The following is a 17773-nucleotide window of genomic DNA, read 5'->3' on the forward strand; positions in this document are numbered from 1 at the left end:
ACTTAGATTATTGTCCTGGCTAGATGTGTGTTTACTTTTTATTTTAAAAGTGATCTCCTGTCAGGAACTGAAGTTAGAGAACCACAGATTTAGCCAAAAGTACATGTTTCTGCTGAGATGTGCAGAAGTGACTTACAGCCTTGCCGACAATACCCTGTGGCCCTACAGCTCCCCTCTGGCCTCTGTCACCCTGAGGGAGAGAGAACGAGAGAGACAGAGAGAGAGAGGGAGAGAGAGAGAGTTGGGGGAGAGAGGGAGAGAGAACGAGAGAGACAGAGAGAGAGACAGAGAGAGAGAGAGAGAGAGAGAGAGAGAGAGAGAGAGAGAGAGAGAGAGAGAGAGAGAGAGGGGGAGAGAGAGAGAGAGAGGGAGAGAGAGAGAGAGAAGGAGAGAGAGAGAGTGGGGGGAGAGAGGGAGAGAGAGAGACAGAGAGAGAGAGACAGAGGGGGGGGGTGAGAATGAGAGGATGTGAAACTCTGAATTACCTTTTATTTAGAAATGTAGTGTTTTTGATGGATTCAAAAACTCCATAGCACTTGTTATAGTGATGATGACTTGTTATAGCTATGGGGACTTGTTATAGTGATGATGACTTGTTATAGCTGTGGGGACTTGTTATAGTGATGGGAGAAGATACCTTAGGTCCAGGAACGCCCTCCATACCAGCTACACCAGGAAGACCAGGCTCACCCTGAGAGAGAAAGAGAGAGAGACCCCAATAACTACCGTGGGATATGTGTCAACAGCAACCTTGGGAAAATCCTCTGCATTAACAGCAGACTTGTACATTTCCTCAGTGAAAACAATGTACTGAGCAAATGTCAAATTGGCTTTTTACCAAATTATCGTATGACAGATCACATATTTACCCTGCACATCATAATTGACAAACAAACAAAACAAAACAAAGTCTTCTCATGCTTTGTTGACTTCAAAAAAGCCTTTGACTCAATTTGGCATGTGGGTCTGCTATACAAATTGATGGAAAGTGGTGTTGGGGGAAAAACAAACAACATTATAAAATCCATGTACACAAAAAAGTCTGCGGTTTAAATTGGCAAAAAAACACACATTTCTTTCCACAGGGCCGTGGGGTGAGACAGGGCCGTGGGGTGAGACAGGGATGCAGCTTAAGCCACACCCTCTTCAACATATATATCGATGAGTTGGCGAGGGCACTAGAACAGTCTGCAGTACCTGGCCTCACCCTACTAGAATCTGAAGTCAAATGTCTACAGTTTGCTGATGATCTGGTGCTTCTGTCACCAACCAAGGAGAGCCTACAGCAGCACCTAGGTCTTCTGCACAGATTCTGCCAGACCTGGGCCCTGACAGACCTGGGCCCTGACAGACCTGGGCCCTGACAGTAAATCTCAGTAAGACCAAAATAATGGTGTTACAAAAAAGGTCCAGTCGCCAGGACCACAAATACAAATTCCATCTAGACACCGTTGCCCTAGAGCCCACAAAAAACGATACATACCTTGGCCTAAACATAAGCGCCACAGGTAACTTTCACAAAGCTGTGAACGATCTGAGAAACAAAGATTGAAGGGCCTTCTATGCCATCAAAAGGAACATAAAATTTGACATACCAATCGGGATCTGGCTAAAAATACTTGAATCAGTTATAGAACCCATTGCCCTTTATGGTTGTGAGGTCTGGGGTCTGCTCAACAACCAAGAATTCACAAAATGGACAAACACCAAATTGAGAGTCTGCATGCAGATTCTGCAAGCACATCCTCCGTGTACAACGTAAAACACCAAATAATGCATGCAGAGTAGAATTAGGTCGATACCTGCTAATTATCAAAATCCAGAGAAGAGACGTTAAATTCTACAACTACCTAAAAGGAAGCGATTCCCAAACCTTCCATAACAAAGCCATCACCTACAGAGAGATGAATCTGGAGAACAGTCCCTTAAGCAAGCTGGTCCTGGGGCTCTGTTCACAAACACAAACACACCCCACAGAGCCCCAGGACAACAACACAATTAGACCCAACCAAATCATGAGAAAACAAAGATATAATTACTTGACACATTGGAAAGAATTCCCCCCCAAAAAACAGATCAAATTAGAATGCTATTTGACCCTAAACAGAGAGCACACAGTGGCAGAATACCTGACCACAGTGACTGACCCAAAGTTAAGGAAAGCTTTGACTATGTACAGACTCAGTGAGCATAGCCTTGCTATTGAGAAAGGCTATGTGCACAGGCTATGTGCACACTGCCCACAAAATGCAGTGGAAAATGAGCTGGACTTCCTAACCTGCCAAATATATGACCATATTAGAGACACATATTTCCCTCAGATTACACAGATCCACAAAGCAACACATCTGCCACGCTGATCCTCAACACTGGAGCTCCCCAGGGGTGCGTGCTCAGTCCCCTCTTGTACTCCCTGTTCACCAACGACTGCATGGCCAGGCATGACTCCAACACCATCATTAAGTTTGCAGACGACACAACAGTGATCACCGACTACGACGAGACAGCCTATAGGGAGGAGGTCAGAGACCTGGCCGGGTGGTGCCAGAATAACAACCTATCCCTCAACGTAACCAAGACAGAGGAGATGATTGTGGACTACAGGAAAAGGAGGACCGAGTATGCCCCCATTCTCATCGACGGGGCTGTAGTGGAGCAGGTTGAGAGCTTCAAGTTCCTTGGTGTCTACATCAACAACAAACTAGAACGGTCCAAACACACCAAGACAGTTGTGAAGAGGGCACGACAAAGCCTATTCCCCCCCAGGAAACTAAAAAGATTCTCAAAACGTTCTACAGCTGCAACATCGAGAACATCCTGACTGGTTGCATCACTGCCTGGTACGGCAATTGCTCGGCCTCTGACCGCAAGGCACTATAGAGGGTAGTGCGTACGGCCCGGTACATCACTGGGACTAAGCTGCCTGCCATCCAGGACCTCTACACCAGGTGGTGTCAGAGGAAAGCGCTAAAAATTGTCAAAGACCCCAGCCACCCCAGTCATAGACTGTTCTCTCTTCTACCGCATGGCAAGCAGTACTGGAGTGCCAAGTCTAGGACAAAAAGGCTTCTCAACAGTTTTTACCCCCAAGCCATAAGACTCCTGAACAGGTAATTAAATGGCTACCCGGACAATTTGCGTTGTGTGCCCCCCCAACCCCTCTTTTTACGCTGCTGCTACTCTCTGTTTATCATATATGCATAGACACTTTAACTATACATTCATGTACATACTACCTCAATTGGGCCGACCAACCAATGCTCCCGCACATTGGCTAACCAGGCTATCTGCATTGTGTCCCACAACCCGCCAACCCCTCTTTTTACGTTACTGCTACTCTCTGTTCATCATATATGCATAGTCACTTTAACCATATCAACATGTACATACTACCTCAATCAGCCTGACTAACCGGTGTCTGTATGTAGCCTCGCTACTTTTATAGCCTCGCTACTGTATTTAGCCTGTCTTTTTACTGTTGTTTTATTTCTTTACTTACCTATTGTTCACCTAATACTTTTTTGCACTATTGGTTAGAGCCTGTAAGTAAGCATTTCACTCTAAGGTCTACTACACCTGTTGTATTCGGCACACATGACAAATAAACTTTGATTTGTTTTGAATTGAAAACAAACGCAATTTTGATAAAATCCCATATCTACTGGGTGAAATACCACAGTGTGCCATCACAGCAGCAAGAGTTGTGACCTGTTGCCACAAGAAAAGGGCAACCAGTGAAGAACAAAAACCATTGTCAATACAACCCATATTGATTCTTATTATTTTCACTTTTGTACTCTAACCATCTACACATCGTTACAACACTGTATAGATACATAATATGACATTTGAAATGTCTTTATTCTTTTGGAACTTCTGTGAGTCCAAAGTTTACCGTTCATTTTTATTGTTTATTTCACTTGTGTTTATTATCTACTTCAGTTGCTTTGACAATGTTAACATATATTTCCCATGCAAATAAAGCCCCTTGAATTGAATTGAATTGAATTGAGAGAGAGAGAGGTTAACAACAGTCACAATAACAATCTGTAGTCTGGTGTGTGGAAAACAAACATACAAACATATGGGCAGGTGGCCTACCTGAGGTCCTGGGGCACCAGACATTCCAACATGACCTCTGGGACCAGGCTCTCCCTGAAAGGAAACAGAACATGAAGTTGTATTTTTTTAACCTTTATTTAACTTCACTAGGGTAGGGGGCAGCATTCGGAATTTTGGATGAAAAGCATGGCCAAATTAAACTGCCTGCTACTCAACCATAAAAGATAGAATATGCATATAATTAGTAGATTTTGACTTTTTGAAATCGGACACTGTGGCTGGATTTACAACAAGTGTATCTTCAAAAATGGTGTAAAATACTTGTATGTTTGAGGAATTTGAATTATGGGATTTCTGTTGTTTTGAATTTGGCGCCCTGCAGTTTCACTGGCTGTTGACAAGGTGGGACGCTACCGTCCCACATAACTAGTGACTAGGCAAGTCAATTAAGAACAATTTTTTTTTTCAATGACGGCCTAGGAACAGTGGGTTAACTGCCTTGTTCAGGGGCAGAATGACAGATTTTTACCTTGTCAGCTCAGGGATTCAATCTTGCAACCTTTCGGTTACAAGTCCAACGCTCTAACCACTAGGCTACCTGCCGCCCCTCTAACTGCTAGGCTACCTGCCGTTATCAGTTGAGGGAGTAGCTTCCTTTGTCTTAGTTTGTGTTTTAGTTTGTATTGTTCTGTATTATTGTGCTGAAGCAGTAGGACAAAAAAACAGGGGGGAGACGGTCACAGCCTTACCTTGCCTCCAGGTCCACCCTTGGTTCCGGGGCTGCCAGGCAAACCCTATGAGTGAGACAAGGCCAAAGAGTAGGTCAAAGGTCAAATAAAGGACTTCTAAGTGACCCCTTATTCTATGTTTCTACTTTACAGGTGACTGTCTTAAAGGTTTTCATGTACATGTAGCTAGCTGTGTTGTGAGTATACAGCCTCGTTATCTCACTGATCTGCGTTCACAGGGATCACCTGGTCTGCCTGGAGACAATGGACAATGTGGTACAAAGGTAAGAGTCACTGCTGTGTGTGTGTGTGTGTGTGTGTGTGTGTGTGTGTGTGTGTGTGTGTGTGTGTGTGTGTGTGTGTGTGTGTGTGTGTGTGTGTGTGTGTGTGTGTGTGTGTGTGTGTGTGTGTGTGTGTGTGTGTGTGTGTGTGTGTGTGTGTGTGTGTGTGTGTGTGTGTGTGTGTTCGTGTGCGTTTGTGTGGCTGAGTAAGTGATAAACAAAGTGCCAGTGTTAAAAGTGTGGCTGTGTTAATGTCACAGTTTGATAGTGTGTATCATTGAAATCCCACTCTCATTACCTTTCTCTCTCTCTCTCTCTCACACACGCACACACACACACACACACACACACCACACAGACACAAACACCACACAGACACACACACACACACCACACAGACACAAACACCACACAGACACAGACACACACACCACACAGACACCACACAGACACACACACACTTGTTATGAGGAATCGCCCACTGGTGTAGAGAAGCAGCAATTTCAAGGTTGTTTAAATTCCAAAATGGCTTGAGTCTAAAGGTCAAGCTGGACACTTGCCCAGAAAACACACACACACACTGGACACACACACACACACACATAATTCACAGCAAAACGTTGTTCTTTCTGTTTTTTGGGGTTCTGTGCAGGTGGAGGGTGATTTATGGTGGTGAGAAGACTCACCCTTTGCGTGTTCTGGGTGACAATGAGGGTTTAGAGCTTGTTTACATGGACTAACTGAGGTTAATCTCTCTCTCTCTCTCTCTCTCTCTCTCTCTCTCTCTCTCTCTCTCTCTCTCTCTCTCTCTCTCTCTCTCTCTCTCTCTCTCTCTCTCTCTCTCTCTCTCTCTCTCTCTCTCTCTCTCTCTCTCTCTCTCTCTCTCTCTCTCTCACATAATCATAAATAATGATGGGATAATTATAGTGGATATTAGATGGTGGTCTCTCTCTCTTTCTATCACACACACACACACACACACACAGTTGATACTAAATGTTTTACTAACTGCTGTTCCCTGGTGACCAGGACCACCAGGCTTCCCAGCGTGCCCTGGGGCACCCTGCAGAGAAAGGAAGAAGAAGAGACTCATCATTATCATCACTATCATCAACACCACCATCATCATCATCACTATCACCTCTATCATCATCATCACTACCATCATTATCATTAACACCACCATCATCATTATCATCACTATCATCATAGCTATCATCAACACCACCATCATCATCATCATCACTATCACCACTATCATCATCATCACTATCATCATTATCATTAACACCACCATCATCATTATCATAACTATCATCAACACCACAATCATCATCATCATCATCATGAATACCATCACTAGCATCAACAGCATCATCATCATCATCATCACCACTATCAGCATCATCATCATCATCATCATCATCATCACCATCACCACTATCATCATCATCATCATTATCATTAACACCACCATCATCATTATCATCATCATCATCAACATCATCATCAGCATTATCATCATCATCATCACTATCATCATTATCATTAACACCACCATCATCATTATCATCATCATCAACATCATCATCATCATCATTAGCATCATCATCAACATCATTATCATCATCATCATCAACACCACTATCATCATCACTATCATCACTATGATAAACAGCATTATCACCATCATCATCATCACCCTCACTATCATCAACATCATTAACATCATTATCATCAACACCACTATCATCATCACTATCATCACTATGATAAACAGCATTATTCTCATCATCATCATCCTCATTATCATCAACACCACTATCATCATCACTATCATCACTATGATAAACAGCATTATCATCATCATCATCATCATCCTCACTATCATCAACATCATTATCATCATTATCATCAACACCACTATCATCATCACTATCATCACTATCATCACTATGATAAACAGCATTATTCTCATCATCATCATCCTCACTATCATCAACACCATCACCATCATCACCATTAATCCAGGTAGGATCCAGGGACAGGTGCATAGATGAAATATACGTCAGGCCTTACCTTGATTCCAGGGATGCCAGGAGTGCCATCCTTTCCGTCGATACCAGGCAGACCCTGAAACACCAGACATGAGTTAACATGATACTGTATGGCTGACCATATCTCCAACACTGGTATTACTACACAGTAGATATGTGTGTTATATTGTAGTAATAGCAGATACCAGACCATAGTGTGAACAGTAGACTGTGTTATATTGTAGTAATAGCAGATACCAGACCATAGTGTGAACAGTAGACTGTGTTATATTGTAGTAATAGCAGATACCAGACCATAGTGTGAACAGTAGACTGTGTTATATTGTAGTAATAGCAGATACCAGACCATAGTGTGAACAGTAGACTGTGTTATATCGTAGTAATATCAGATACCAGACCATAGTGTGAACAGTAGACTGTGTTATATCGTAGTAATAGAAGATAACAGACCATAGTGTGAAATACAAGTGTGAAGTTAGTTTGTTCACTCACGTTCTCTCCCTTCTTGCCAACAGCTCCTTGTGGGCCCTTGATACCTCGACCACCCTGTAAGAAACATCATTATCTTCATCAACATCATCATCATCATCAACAACACCTCTATCGTAATCATCATCATCCGTGTGATTAAGTTAGACACTGATGAGAAGATGGATAGCTGTTAGGTAAAATACTCACTAAGTCTCCTTTCTCCCCAGCCTCTCCAGGTGGTCCCTGAGGTCCCTCCTCACCCTACAGAGGAGAGACAAACACTTCTGATCAGATTGATCAATTAGACCCATCAACTCACAATGTCAAATATCAGTCTCCTGGAGACTTACTGGGGGTCCAGGTTGGCCAACTGGTCCATTGATGCCCTTGTAACCACGAGGGCCCTGCGAGAGACAAGAAATGAGAATTAGTCACTTCCTGCTCATTAGCATTTCAGGAAGTAGATGAAAGGCAATTAATGGTAATACAAGAAACTCTGAAGTTACAAGAAACTCTGAAGTTACAAGAAACTCTGAAGTTACAAGAAACTCTGAAGTTACAAGAAACTCTGAAGTTACAAGAAACTCTGAAGTTACAAGAAACTCTGAAGTTACAAGAAACTCTGAAGTTACAAGAAACTCTGAAGTTACAATACAGCCTAGATAGTTCCACAGGGTTTGGTAAGCCGTGTCTGAAGGTAGACTGTGTCTGAAGGTAGACTGTGTCTGAAGGTAGACTGTGTCTGAAGGTAGACTGTGTTCTGAAGGTAGACTGTGTCTGAAGGTAGACTGTGTCTGAAGGTAGACTGTGTCTGAAGGTAGACTGTGTCTGAAGGTAGGCCGTGTCTGAAGGTAGGCTGTGTCTGAAGGTAGACTGTGTCTGAAGGTAGGCTGTGTCTGAAGGTAGACTGTGTCTGAAGGTAGGCCGTGTCTGAAGGTAGGCTGTGTCTGAAGGTAGACTGTGTTCTGAAGGTAGACTGTGTCTGAAGGTAGACTGTGTCTGAAGGTAGACTGTGTTCTGAAGGTAGACTGTGTCTGAAGGTAGACTGTGTCTGAAGGTAGACTGTGTTCTGAAGGTAGACCGTGTCTGAAGGTAGACTGTGTCTGAAGGTACACTGTGTTCTGAAGGTAGACTGTGTCTGAAGGTAGACTGTGTCTGAAGGTAGACTGTGTCTGAAGGTACACTGTGTTCTGAAGGTAGACCGTGTCTGAAGGTAGACTGTGTCTGAAGGTAGACTGTGTCTGAAGGTACACTGTGTTCTGAAGGTAGACTGTGTCTGAAGGTAGACTGTGTCTGAAGGTAGACTGTGTTCTGAAGGTAGACTGTGTCTGAAGGTAGACTGTGTCTGAAGGTAGACTGTGTCTGAAGGTACACTGTGTTCTGAAGGTAGACCGTGTCTGAAGGTAGGCCGTGTCTGAAGGTAGACTGTGTCTGAAGGTAGACTGTGTCTGAAGGTAGTGTGTCTGAAGGTAGACTGTGTCTGAAGGTAGACTGTGTCTGAAGGTAGACTGTGTTCTGAAGGTAGACTGTGTCTGAAGGTAGACTGTGTCTGAAGGTAGACTGTGTCTGAAGGTAGACTGTGTCTGAAGGTAGACTGTGTTCTGAAGGTAGACTGTGTCTGAAGGTAGACTGTGTCTGAAGGTAGACTGTGTTCTGAAGGTAGACTGTGTCTGAAGGTAGACTGTGTTCTGAAGGTAGACTGTGTTCTGAAGGTAGACTGTGTTCTGAAGGTAGACTGTGTTCTGAAGGTAGACTGTGTCTGAAGGTAGACTGTGTTCTGAAGGTAGACTGTGTTCTGAAGGTAGACTGTGTCTGAAGGTAGACTGTGTCTGAAGGTAGTCTGTGTTCTGAAGGTAGTCTGTGTTCTGAAGGTAGACTGTGTCTGAAGGTAGACTGTGTCTGAAGGTAGACTGTGTCTGAAGGTAGACTGTGTTCTGAAGGTAGACTGTGTTCTGAAGGTAGACTGTGTCTGAAGGTAGACTGTGTCTGAAGGTAGTCTGTGTTCTGAAGGTAGACTGTGTCTGAAGGTAGACTGTGTCTGAAGGTAGACTGTGTCTGAAGGTAGACTGTGTCTGAAGGTAGACTGTGTTCTGAAGGTAGGCTGTGTCTGAAGGTAGACTGTGTCTGAAGGTAGTCTGTGTCTGAAGTTAGACTGTGTCTGAAGGTAGACTGTGTCTGAAGGTAGATTGTGTCTGAAGGTAGACTGTGTCTGAAGGTAGACTGTGTCTGAAGGTAGTTTGTGTCTGAAGGTAGACTGTGTCTGAAGGTAGACTGTGTCTGAAGGTAGACTGTGTCTGAAGGTAGTATGTGTCTGAAGGTAGACTGTGTCTGAAGGTAGACTGTGTCTGAAGGTAGACCGTGTTCTGAAGGTAGTCTGTGTCTGAAGGTAGACTGTGTTCTGAAGGTAGACTGTGTCTGAAGGTAGACTGTGTCTGAAGGTAGACTGTGTCTGAAGGTAGACTGTGTTCTGAAGGTAGACTGTGTTCTGAAGGTAGACTGTGTCTGAAGGTAGACTGTGTTCTGAAGGTAGACTGTGTTCTGAAGGTAGACTGTGTTCTGAAGGTAGACTGTGTCTGAAGGTAGACTGTGTCTGAAGGTAGACTGTGTCTGAAGGTAGACTGTGTCTGAAGGTAGACTGTGTTCTGAAGGTAGACTGTGTCTGAAGGTAGACTGTGTCTGAAGGTAGACTGTGTTCTGAAGGTAGACTGTGTTCTGAAGGTAGACTGTGTTCTGAAGGTAGACTGTGTTCTGAAGGTAGGCTGTGTCTGAAGGTAGACTGTGTCTGAAGGTAGTCTGTGTCTGAAGGTAGACTGTGTTCTGAAGGGAGACTGTGTTCTGAAGGTAGACTGTGTTCTGAAGGTAGACCGTGTCTGAAGGTAGACTGTGTTCTGAAGGTAGACTGTGTCTGAAGGTAGACTGTGTCTGAAGGTAGACTGTGTCTGAAGGTAGACTGTGTCTGAAGGTAGACTGTGTCTGATGGTAGTATGTGTCTGAAGGTAGTATGTGTCTGAAGGTAGTATGTGTCTGAAGGTAGTCTATGTCTGAAGGTAGTCTGTGTCTGAAGGTAGTCTGTGTCTGAAGGTAGTCTGTGTCTGAAGGTAGTATGTGTCTGAAGGTAGTCTATGTCTGAAGGTAGACTGTGTCTGAAGGTAGTCTGTGTCTGAAGGTAGTCTGTGTCTGAAGGTAGTCTGTGTCTGAAGGTAGTCTGTGTCTGAAGGTAGTATGTGTCTGAAGGTAGTCTATGTCTGAAGGTAGTCTGTGTCTGAAGGTAGTCTGTGTCTGAAGGTAGTCTATGTCTGAAGGTAGACTGTGTCTGAAGGTAGTCTGTGTCTGAAGGTAGACTGTGTCTGAAGGTAGACTGTGTCTGAAGGTAGTCTGTGTCTGAAGGTAGTCTATGTCTGAAGGTAGACTGTGTCTGAAGGTAGTCTATGTCTGAAGGTAGTCTATGTCTGAAGGTAGACTGTGTCTGAAGGTAGTCTATGTCTGAAGGTAGACTGTGTCTGAAGGTAGACTGTGTCTGAAGGTAGTCTGTGTCTGAAGGTAGTCTATGTCTGAAGGTAGACTGTGTCTGAAGGTAGTCTATGTCTGAAGGTAGTCTATGTCTGAAGGTAGTCTGTGTCTGAAGGTAGTCTGTGTCTGAAGGTAGTCTGTGTCTGAAGGTAGTATGTGTCTGAAGGTAGATTGTGTCTGAAGGTAGACTGTGTCTGAAGGTAGATTGTGTCTGAAGGTAGATTGTGTCTGAAGGTAGACTGTGTCTGAAGGTAGACTGTGTCTGAAGGTAGTCTGTGTCTGAAGGTAGACTGTGTCTGAAGGTAGATTGTGTCTGAAGGTAGACTGTGTCTGAAGGTAGACTGTGTCTGATGGTAGTATGTGTCTGAAGGTAGACTGTGTCTGAAGGTAGACTGTGTCTGAAGGTAGACTGTGTTCTGAAGGTAGATTGTGTCTGAAGGTAGACTGTGTCTGAAGGTAGTCTGTGTCTGAAGGTAGACTGTGTTCTGAAGGTAGATTGTGTCTGAAGGTAGACTGTGTCTGAAGGTAGACTGTGTCTGAAGGTAGTCTGTGTCTGAAGGTAGACTGTGTTCTGAAGGTAGACTGTGTCTGAAGGTAGTCTGTGTCTGAAGGTAGACTGTGTCTGAAGGTAGATTGTGTCTGAAGGTAGACTGTGTCTGAAGGTAGACTGTGTCTGAAGGTAGTCTGTGTCTGAAGGTAGTCTATGTCTGAAGGTAGTCTATGTCTATCTTTCAGAAGGAGATTGCGGTACATTAACAAGTGTATCTTCAGAAGTTGTTGTTCTATGATTTATTATAATTTCCTTCAGTGTCTATGGGGCATGCTAACGAGCACAACGATGCTAACCACTGTGATAAAAGGATGATTTGCACTTAGCGCTACACACCAACAGCCAGCCATTCTGCTTGGCACCTAGCCTGGGCGCTAACTTGACTAACAGAGCTCATGCTAACGCTAAGATGGATGGCCTTCCTGGATCATTAACTACAGATGGAGGCACCGTGGTCCCAGACAACCCTTTCTCATTAGAGAAAGCAAGAGAGAGAGAGAGAGAAACAGGGAGAGAGAGAGAGAGAGAGAGAGAGCACATGAGAGAGAAGAGAGAGAGAGAGGGAGAGAGAGAGACAGGGAGAGAGAGAGACAGGGAGAGAGAGAGCACATGAGAGAGAAGAGAGAGAGAGCACATGAGAGAGAAGAGAGAGAGAGAGAGCACATGAGAGAGAAGAGAGAGAGAGAGATAGCACATGAGAGAGATGAGAGAGCGAGAGAGATAGCACATGAGAGAGATGAGAGAGAGAGAGAGAGCACATGAGAGAGAGAGAGAGAGAGAGAGAGAGAGAGAGAGAGAGAGAGAGAGAGAGAGAGAGAGAGAGAGAGAGAGAGAGAGAGAGAGAGAGAGAGAGAGAGAGCACATGAGAGAGATGAGAGAGAGAGATAGCACATGAGAGAGATGAGAGACATAGAGAGATAGCACATGAGAGAGAGGAGAGAGAGAGAGATAGCACATGAGAGAGAGAGAGAGAGAGAGAGAGAGAGAGAGAGAGAGAGAGAGAGAGAGAGAGAGAGAGAGAGAGAGAGAGAGAGAGAGAGAGAGAGAGAGAGAGAGAGAGAGAGAGAGAGAGAGAGAGAGAGAGAGAGAGAGAGAGAGAGAGAGAGAGAGAGAGAGAGAGAAAAAACAAGTGTGCAATAAAAATCAAAAACCAAAGAACAGAATTCTTTTCACAATGTTGAGGTGTGAGACAAGGCTGCAGTTTGAGTCCAAATCTTTTCAACATTTATATCAATGAATTAGCAGACATGTTGGTCCATTCTCCAGCCCCAGAACTCACACTTTTTGACACAGAGGTGAAATACCTGCTATATGCTAATGACTTGGTACTTATATCACCAACCAAAGAAGGTCTTCAACATAACATTAATATTCTAGAGCAATATTGCCATAATTGGGCCCTGGCAGTACATTTCAAAAAAACTAAAATCATGATTTTCCAACAACAACAAAAAAGATGTCAGAAACACAAATATAAATTCACCCTGAAAAACACCATAATTGAACACACAAAAAATTACACCTACCTTGGTCTGACCATATCTGCATCGGGAAACTTTAATATGGCAGTGAATGCACTCAAAGAAAAAGCCCGCAGAGCATTGTATGCAATAAAAATGAAATTATTCAAAATCAACATCCCAATTAGAATTTGGACCAAAATATTTGACAGTGTAATCCTACTAATAGCTCTTTACGGAAGTGAGGTTTGGGGGCCACTCAATAAACTGGACTTTAAAATGTGGGACAAACATCCAATTGAAGCCCTACATGCAGAATTCTGTCGGAAAATCCTACAAGTCCAGAGAAATACACCAACTAATGCATGTAGGGCAGAATTGGGCCGCTTTCCAGCAATAATGAAAATACAGAAAAGATCATTACAATTTTGGCTACATCTAAATTCAAGTCCAAATTCGAGTCTGCAATTTAAAGCACTTCAAACCCAAGAGCTGAGCCCAGAAACGAGCCCTCTCAGTCAGCTGATGTTGGACCTAACCAACCAAGCTGACACCAGCACTGCTTCAAAAGAAAGAATTCCAATAAACAAAATCATGAACCAATCAAAAGACTCATATATATAACATTGGAAAAACTAAACAAAATCCCAAAGCCGACTAAATTGCTATCTGACCCTAAACAGAGAATATGAATTGGCTGATTATCTCTACTCTGTCAGAGATACGAAGCAGAGACAGATCCTTACCAAGTACGGGCTGAGTGACAACCGATTGGCAATAGAAACCGGCAGACATAAAAAGACATGGCTACCCAAAGAGGAGCGTGTATGTGGTCACAGAGATGAGGTAGAAACAGAGATGCACTTTCTCCGTTACTGTGATAAATATTCCTCACCAAGAGATTCATTATTCACAGAAATGACTACATTTATTCCAAATTTTAACTTATTAAACCCAGAGGAAAGACTAAAAATACTCATGGGTGAAGGAGCAATGGCTCCTCTTGCAGCCAAATATGTATTTGCCTGCCATAGCCTGAGGGACACTGAATAATAGCATCTGCATAGTAAGCAGTAACTTACGTATAATTACTGTTATTGTTATTACTGTTATTGTTATTACTATTATTATTGTTGTTTATCATTCCAAATAGTAGTGGTATGGGTGGTAATGGTAATGATAGCAGTTTAGTGATGGTGGTGGTAATAGTAGTGGTATGGGTGGTAATGGTAATGATAGCAGTTTAGTGATGGTGGTGGTGGTAGTAGTGGTAATGATGATAGTAGTTGTAGTACTGATGTAATGGTGAAGAGGACCGTTATTTAGTTATAAGTTAGTTATAGTTTAATTTTCCATTTATATTTTTAGATTTATTACATTACATTCGACTATTGACTGTTATCATTTTATTGTTATTATTTTTGTATTTAATTTTGTATTATTATTTTCTGCCATTTTATATTATTATTTGTTATTGTTTATAATTTTATTACAATGTATAATGTATTCTGTTGCTTTGGCAATATTGAGCAATATTGAGCTCCTGATATATTTCATCTTTTTTAGTTTTTAGAATGAGATAAACACTCTAATCGAAAAAGAATTCCAGACAAGAAGTGATAAACAACAACTCTATTCATTCAGAACAGAAAAAAAGTAACTTTGCGCCTCAAATTAAGAAGTTTTGACTCTAGCAAGCTAGCTACACAACAAAGATCTAACCAGCAGACTAACAAGCTAGCCAGAAGAAACGAGCTAGAACAAACGTAGCAAAGGCAGATACTACATCAACTACATCAAACGACCAAACTGAGTGAGTAAACCAAAAAGGAGCACGACTAACTTCAAACATATCTTCTGTTTTTTTGTGTGAGGATTTGTCACTCTTTTTGCTGGTTTTTGAACTAAATTAGCGGTAGCTAGCAACAGCAGCAGACGAACAAATCGGTTGCCATGGCAACGGGGCAGCAGCAGTAGCAGCAGAGCCCACAGGCACCATGTCCCCACTCCCCCTCAGCGCAGAATCCATTCTCTACCCTAAAGAGGCCAAAAATGACACAACGAGGAAAGCTTTTAAACAGAAACTACTAAAGGGGAGGCCAGAAACCCTTTTTGCAGACCTCTACAAAAACGGTGATGTGAGTAATCTCATCTTCCTCACTGACCAGCCAAATGCATGGCGCTCAGCAGTCTGCTCTCACTACCCATCCATAAAGAAAGAGGGAATCTGTAACGGGTGGAAGCTGAAAATCAAAAAGACAGACGACCCTGACAGCACCATGATAACAATCAACCTCTACAAGACTGGGACTGTCATGGTGCAAGGTAACATTAGGCTGTTTGAAACAGACTTTCAGACCATTAAGGAGAGAGAGGAGAGAGAGAAGGACACCACCAGTGACATGCCCTCCCACAAGACAAACTACCCCAGCACCACCCTCACCCCTAATATCCACACCCAAAAAGGCACATCCAGCACCTCTCTTCCCACCATAGTGGAGGACACGCCCCAGGAGGAGAGCGACCCCCTCAGTCCAGAGCAGGCTCTGGCCCTCCTCACCACCATGGCTGCCATGAGGGATGAGTTCACCAAACTGGAGGGGGAGGTGGTCCTGCTCAGGGAGAGCGTGAGCAAACAGCAACCAGACAACCACACCTTAGAGGAGCTCCTAACCAAGGTGAGGACAGAGCAGGACAGCAGCCTTGCAACACAGCTGAAAGAGGTTCAGCAAGAGAGAGACAGACTCAAGAGAGAGCTGGCTGATCTAACAAAGGAGGTGAGAGAGCTCCAAAAAGACAGGCAGAACAGGAATAACGATCTGACCACACTAAGAGAGGAGCTGCAAGAGATAACAGAGGACAGGCTGCAGGAGCAGCTAGAACACCACTCTATGACCTGCCCTCACACAGCAGAGGAGCCCAGTTCAACCAGCCAGGCTTCCCCAGCCCTGCCCTCACACAGCAGAGGATCCCAGCTCAACCAGCCAGGCTTCCCCAGCCCTGCCCTCACACAGCAGAGGATCCCAGCTCAACCAGCCAGGCTTCCCCAGCCCTGCCCTCACACAGCAGAGGATCCCAGCTCAACCAGCCAGGCTTCCCCAGCCCTGCCCTCACACAGCAGAGGAGCCCAGCTCAACCAGCCAGGCTTCCCCAGCCCTGCCCTCACACAGCAGAGGAGCCCAGCTCAACCAGCCAGGCTTCCCCAGCCCTGCCCTCACACAGCAGAGGAGCCCAGCTCAACCAGCCAGGCTTCCCCAGCCCTGCCTGCTGCACGCCTCCTCCCCAACCCACAGAACAGCCTCCCACTGACAGCGGCACCGGCACAGACCAGCCACACCCCAGCTCCAACACCCACCAGCCCCCCCCTCTGTCCCCTCCAGTCCAGAAGAATCACTGGCTGACATCGTCCTGTTGATGGACTCAAATGGGAAGTTTGTTCAGGAGAAGAAACTTTTCCCTAGCCACAAAACGAGAAAGGTGTGGTGCCCAACAACGCAGAGTGCCATGGAGCTGCTTGATAAGGCCCATCTCGGGTCGCCAAGCCACATAATCATTACATACCGGAAGCAACGACCTGCGTGCTCAGCAGGAGAGGGTGGCGACTTCACTACGGGGAGTGATTGAGAAGGCCTCCGCAATCTTCCCCAACTCAAGAATCGTGGTGTCAACCCTTCAACAGAGGAAGGAATTCCACCCTGCCACAATCCAAAGAATAAACGCCAGCCTATCCCGGGACTGTGCCCTGCGTCCCAATGTACACCTGGCCCACCATCCCACCCTCGATCTGGACTGTCTCTATGACCATGTTCACCTGTACAGGGTGACAGTCCCCATCCTTGCCAAGACTCTCAAGGACGTCGCTTTAAACCACAGCCCGACCTCTCCACCCAGGAACAGCGGAGCAATCTCCACCTCGCCGAGATCACCAAGACAACACCCCGGACCAGCACCCTGGACCCCACAGCCACGACCACAGCACCACCCACCTCAATGCCCACCACAGCCAGCGCAGCACAGACCACCCCAGCCCAGCTTCAGAGCCACCCAGACGAGGGTGGCTCAATAACTATTTTAATAGTTCTTGTTGGATTGTGAGTGTTTGTCTCATTTTGAAGGTAAAGGAAAAAAAAAAAATCTGAAATCTTTTTACGTTGCATGTTGGAATTTACAAGGCTTGAAGTCCTCTGCTTTTGGGCTAAAGAGCAGAAACCCAGACTTCCTGAAAGAAATTGATGATGTTGATATTGTAGTACTACAGGAAACATGGTGCAGAGGTGATGTTTCCACTGGCTGTCCACTAGGTTATAGGGAGATAATCATACCATCCACTAAATTAAAAGGAATCAAACAGGGCAGAGACTCTAGGGGGAATGCTAATATGGTATAAATCTGAACTAATTAATTCAATCAAATTGATCAAAACGGGAGAATTCTTTATCTGGTTAAAAATCAACAAGGAGGCTATCTTGACAGATAAAAACGTCTTCCTAAGTGCCACATACATTCCCCCCTCAGAGTCACCCTACTTCAACGAAGAGAGTTTCTCCATTCTAGAGGGGGAGATTAGTCACTTTCAGGCCCAAGGCAACGTACTGGTCTGTGGAGACCTGAATGCTAGAACAGCAGAAGAACAAGACACTATTAACAGTCATGG

General features: G+C 44.4%; 1 protein-coding gene across 1 annotated transcript in view; it reads right to left on the bottom strand.

Moving 5' to 3' along the window:
• LOC139559196 (collagen alpha-2(IX) chain-like) overlaps window positions 1-17773 on the bottom strand; it is a 50604-nt gene that overhangs the window by 12819 nt on the left and 20012 nt on the right. Inside the window, exons 15-23 of the mRNA XM_071374974.1 lie at window positions 7950-8003; window positions 7807-7860; window positions 7621-7674; window positions 7151-7204; window positions 6081-6134; window positions 4812-4856; window positions 4102-4155; window positions 638-691; window positions 137-190 (exon numbers count right to left, since the gene is read on the bottom strand). Coding sequence (XP_071231075.1) covers window positions 137-190; window positions 638-691; window positions 4102-4155; window positions 4812-4856; window positions 6081-6134; window positions 7151-7204; window positions 7621-7674; window positions 7807-7860; window positions 7950-8003 — 477 coding nt within the window. The remainder of the gene's footprint in view (window positions 1-136; window positions 191-637; window positions 692-4101; window positions 4156-4811; window positions 4857-6080; window positions 6135-7150; window positions 7205-7620; window positions 7675-7806; window positions 7861-7949; window positions 8004-17773) is intronic.

This window comes from Salvelinus alpinus, chromosome 29 (assembly GCF_045679555.1).
Source record: "Salvelinus alpinus chromosome 29, SLU_Salpinus.1, whole genome shotgun sequence".
NCBI classification, from domain to species: domain Eukaryota; kingdom Metazoa; phylum Chordata; class Actinopteri; order Salmoniformes; family Salmonidae; genus Salvelinus; species Salvelinus alpinus.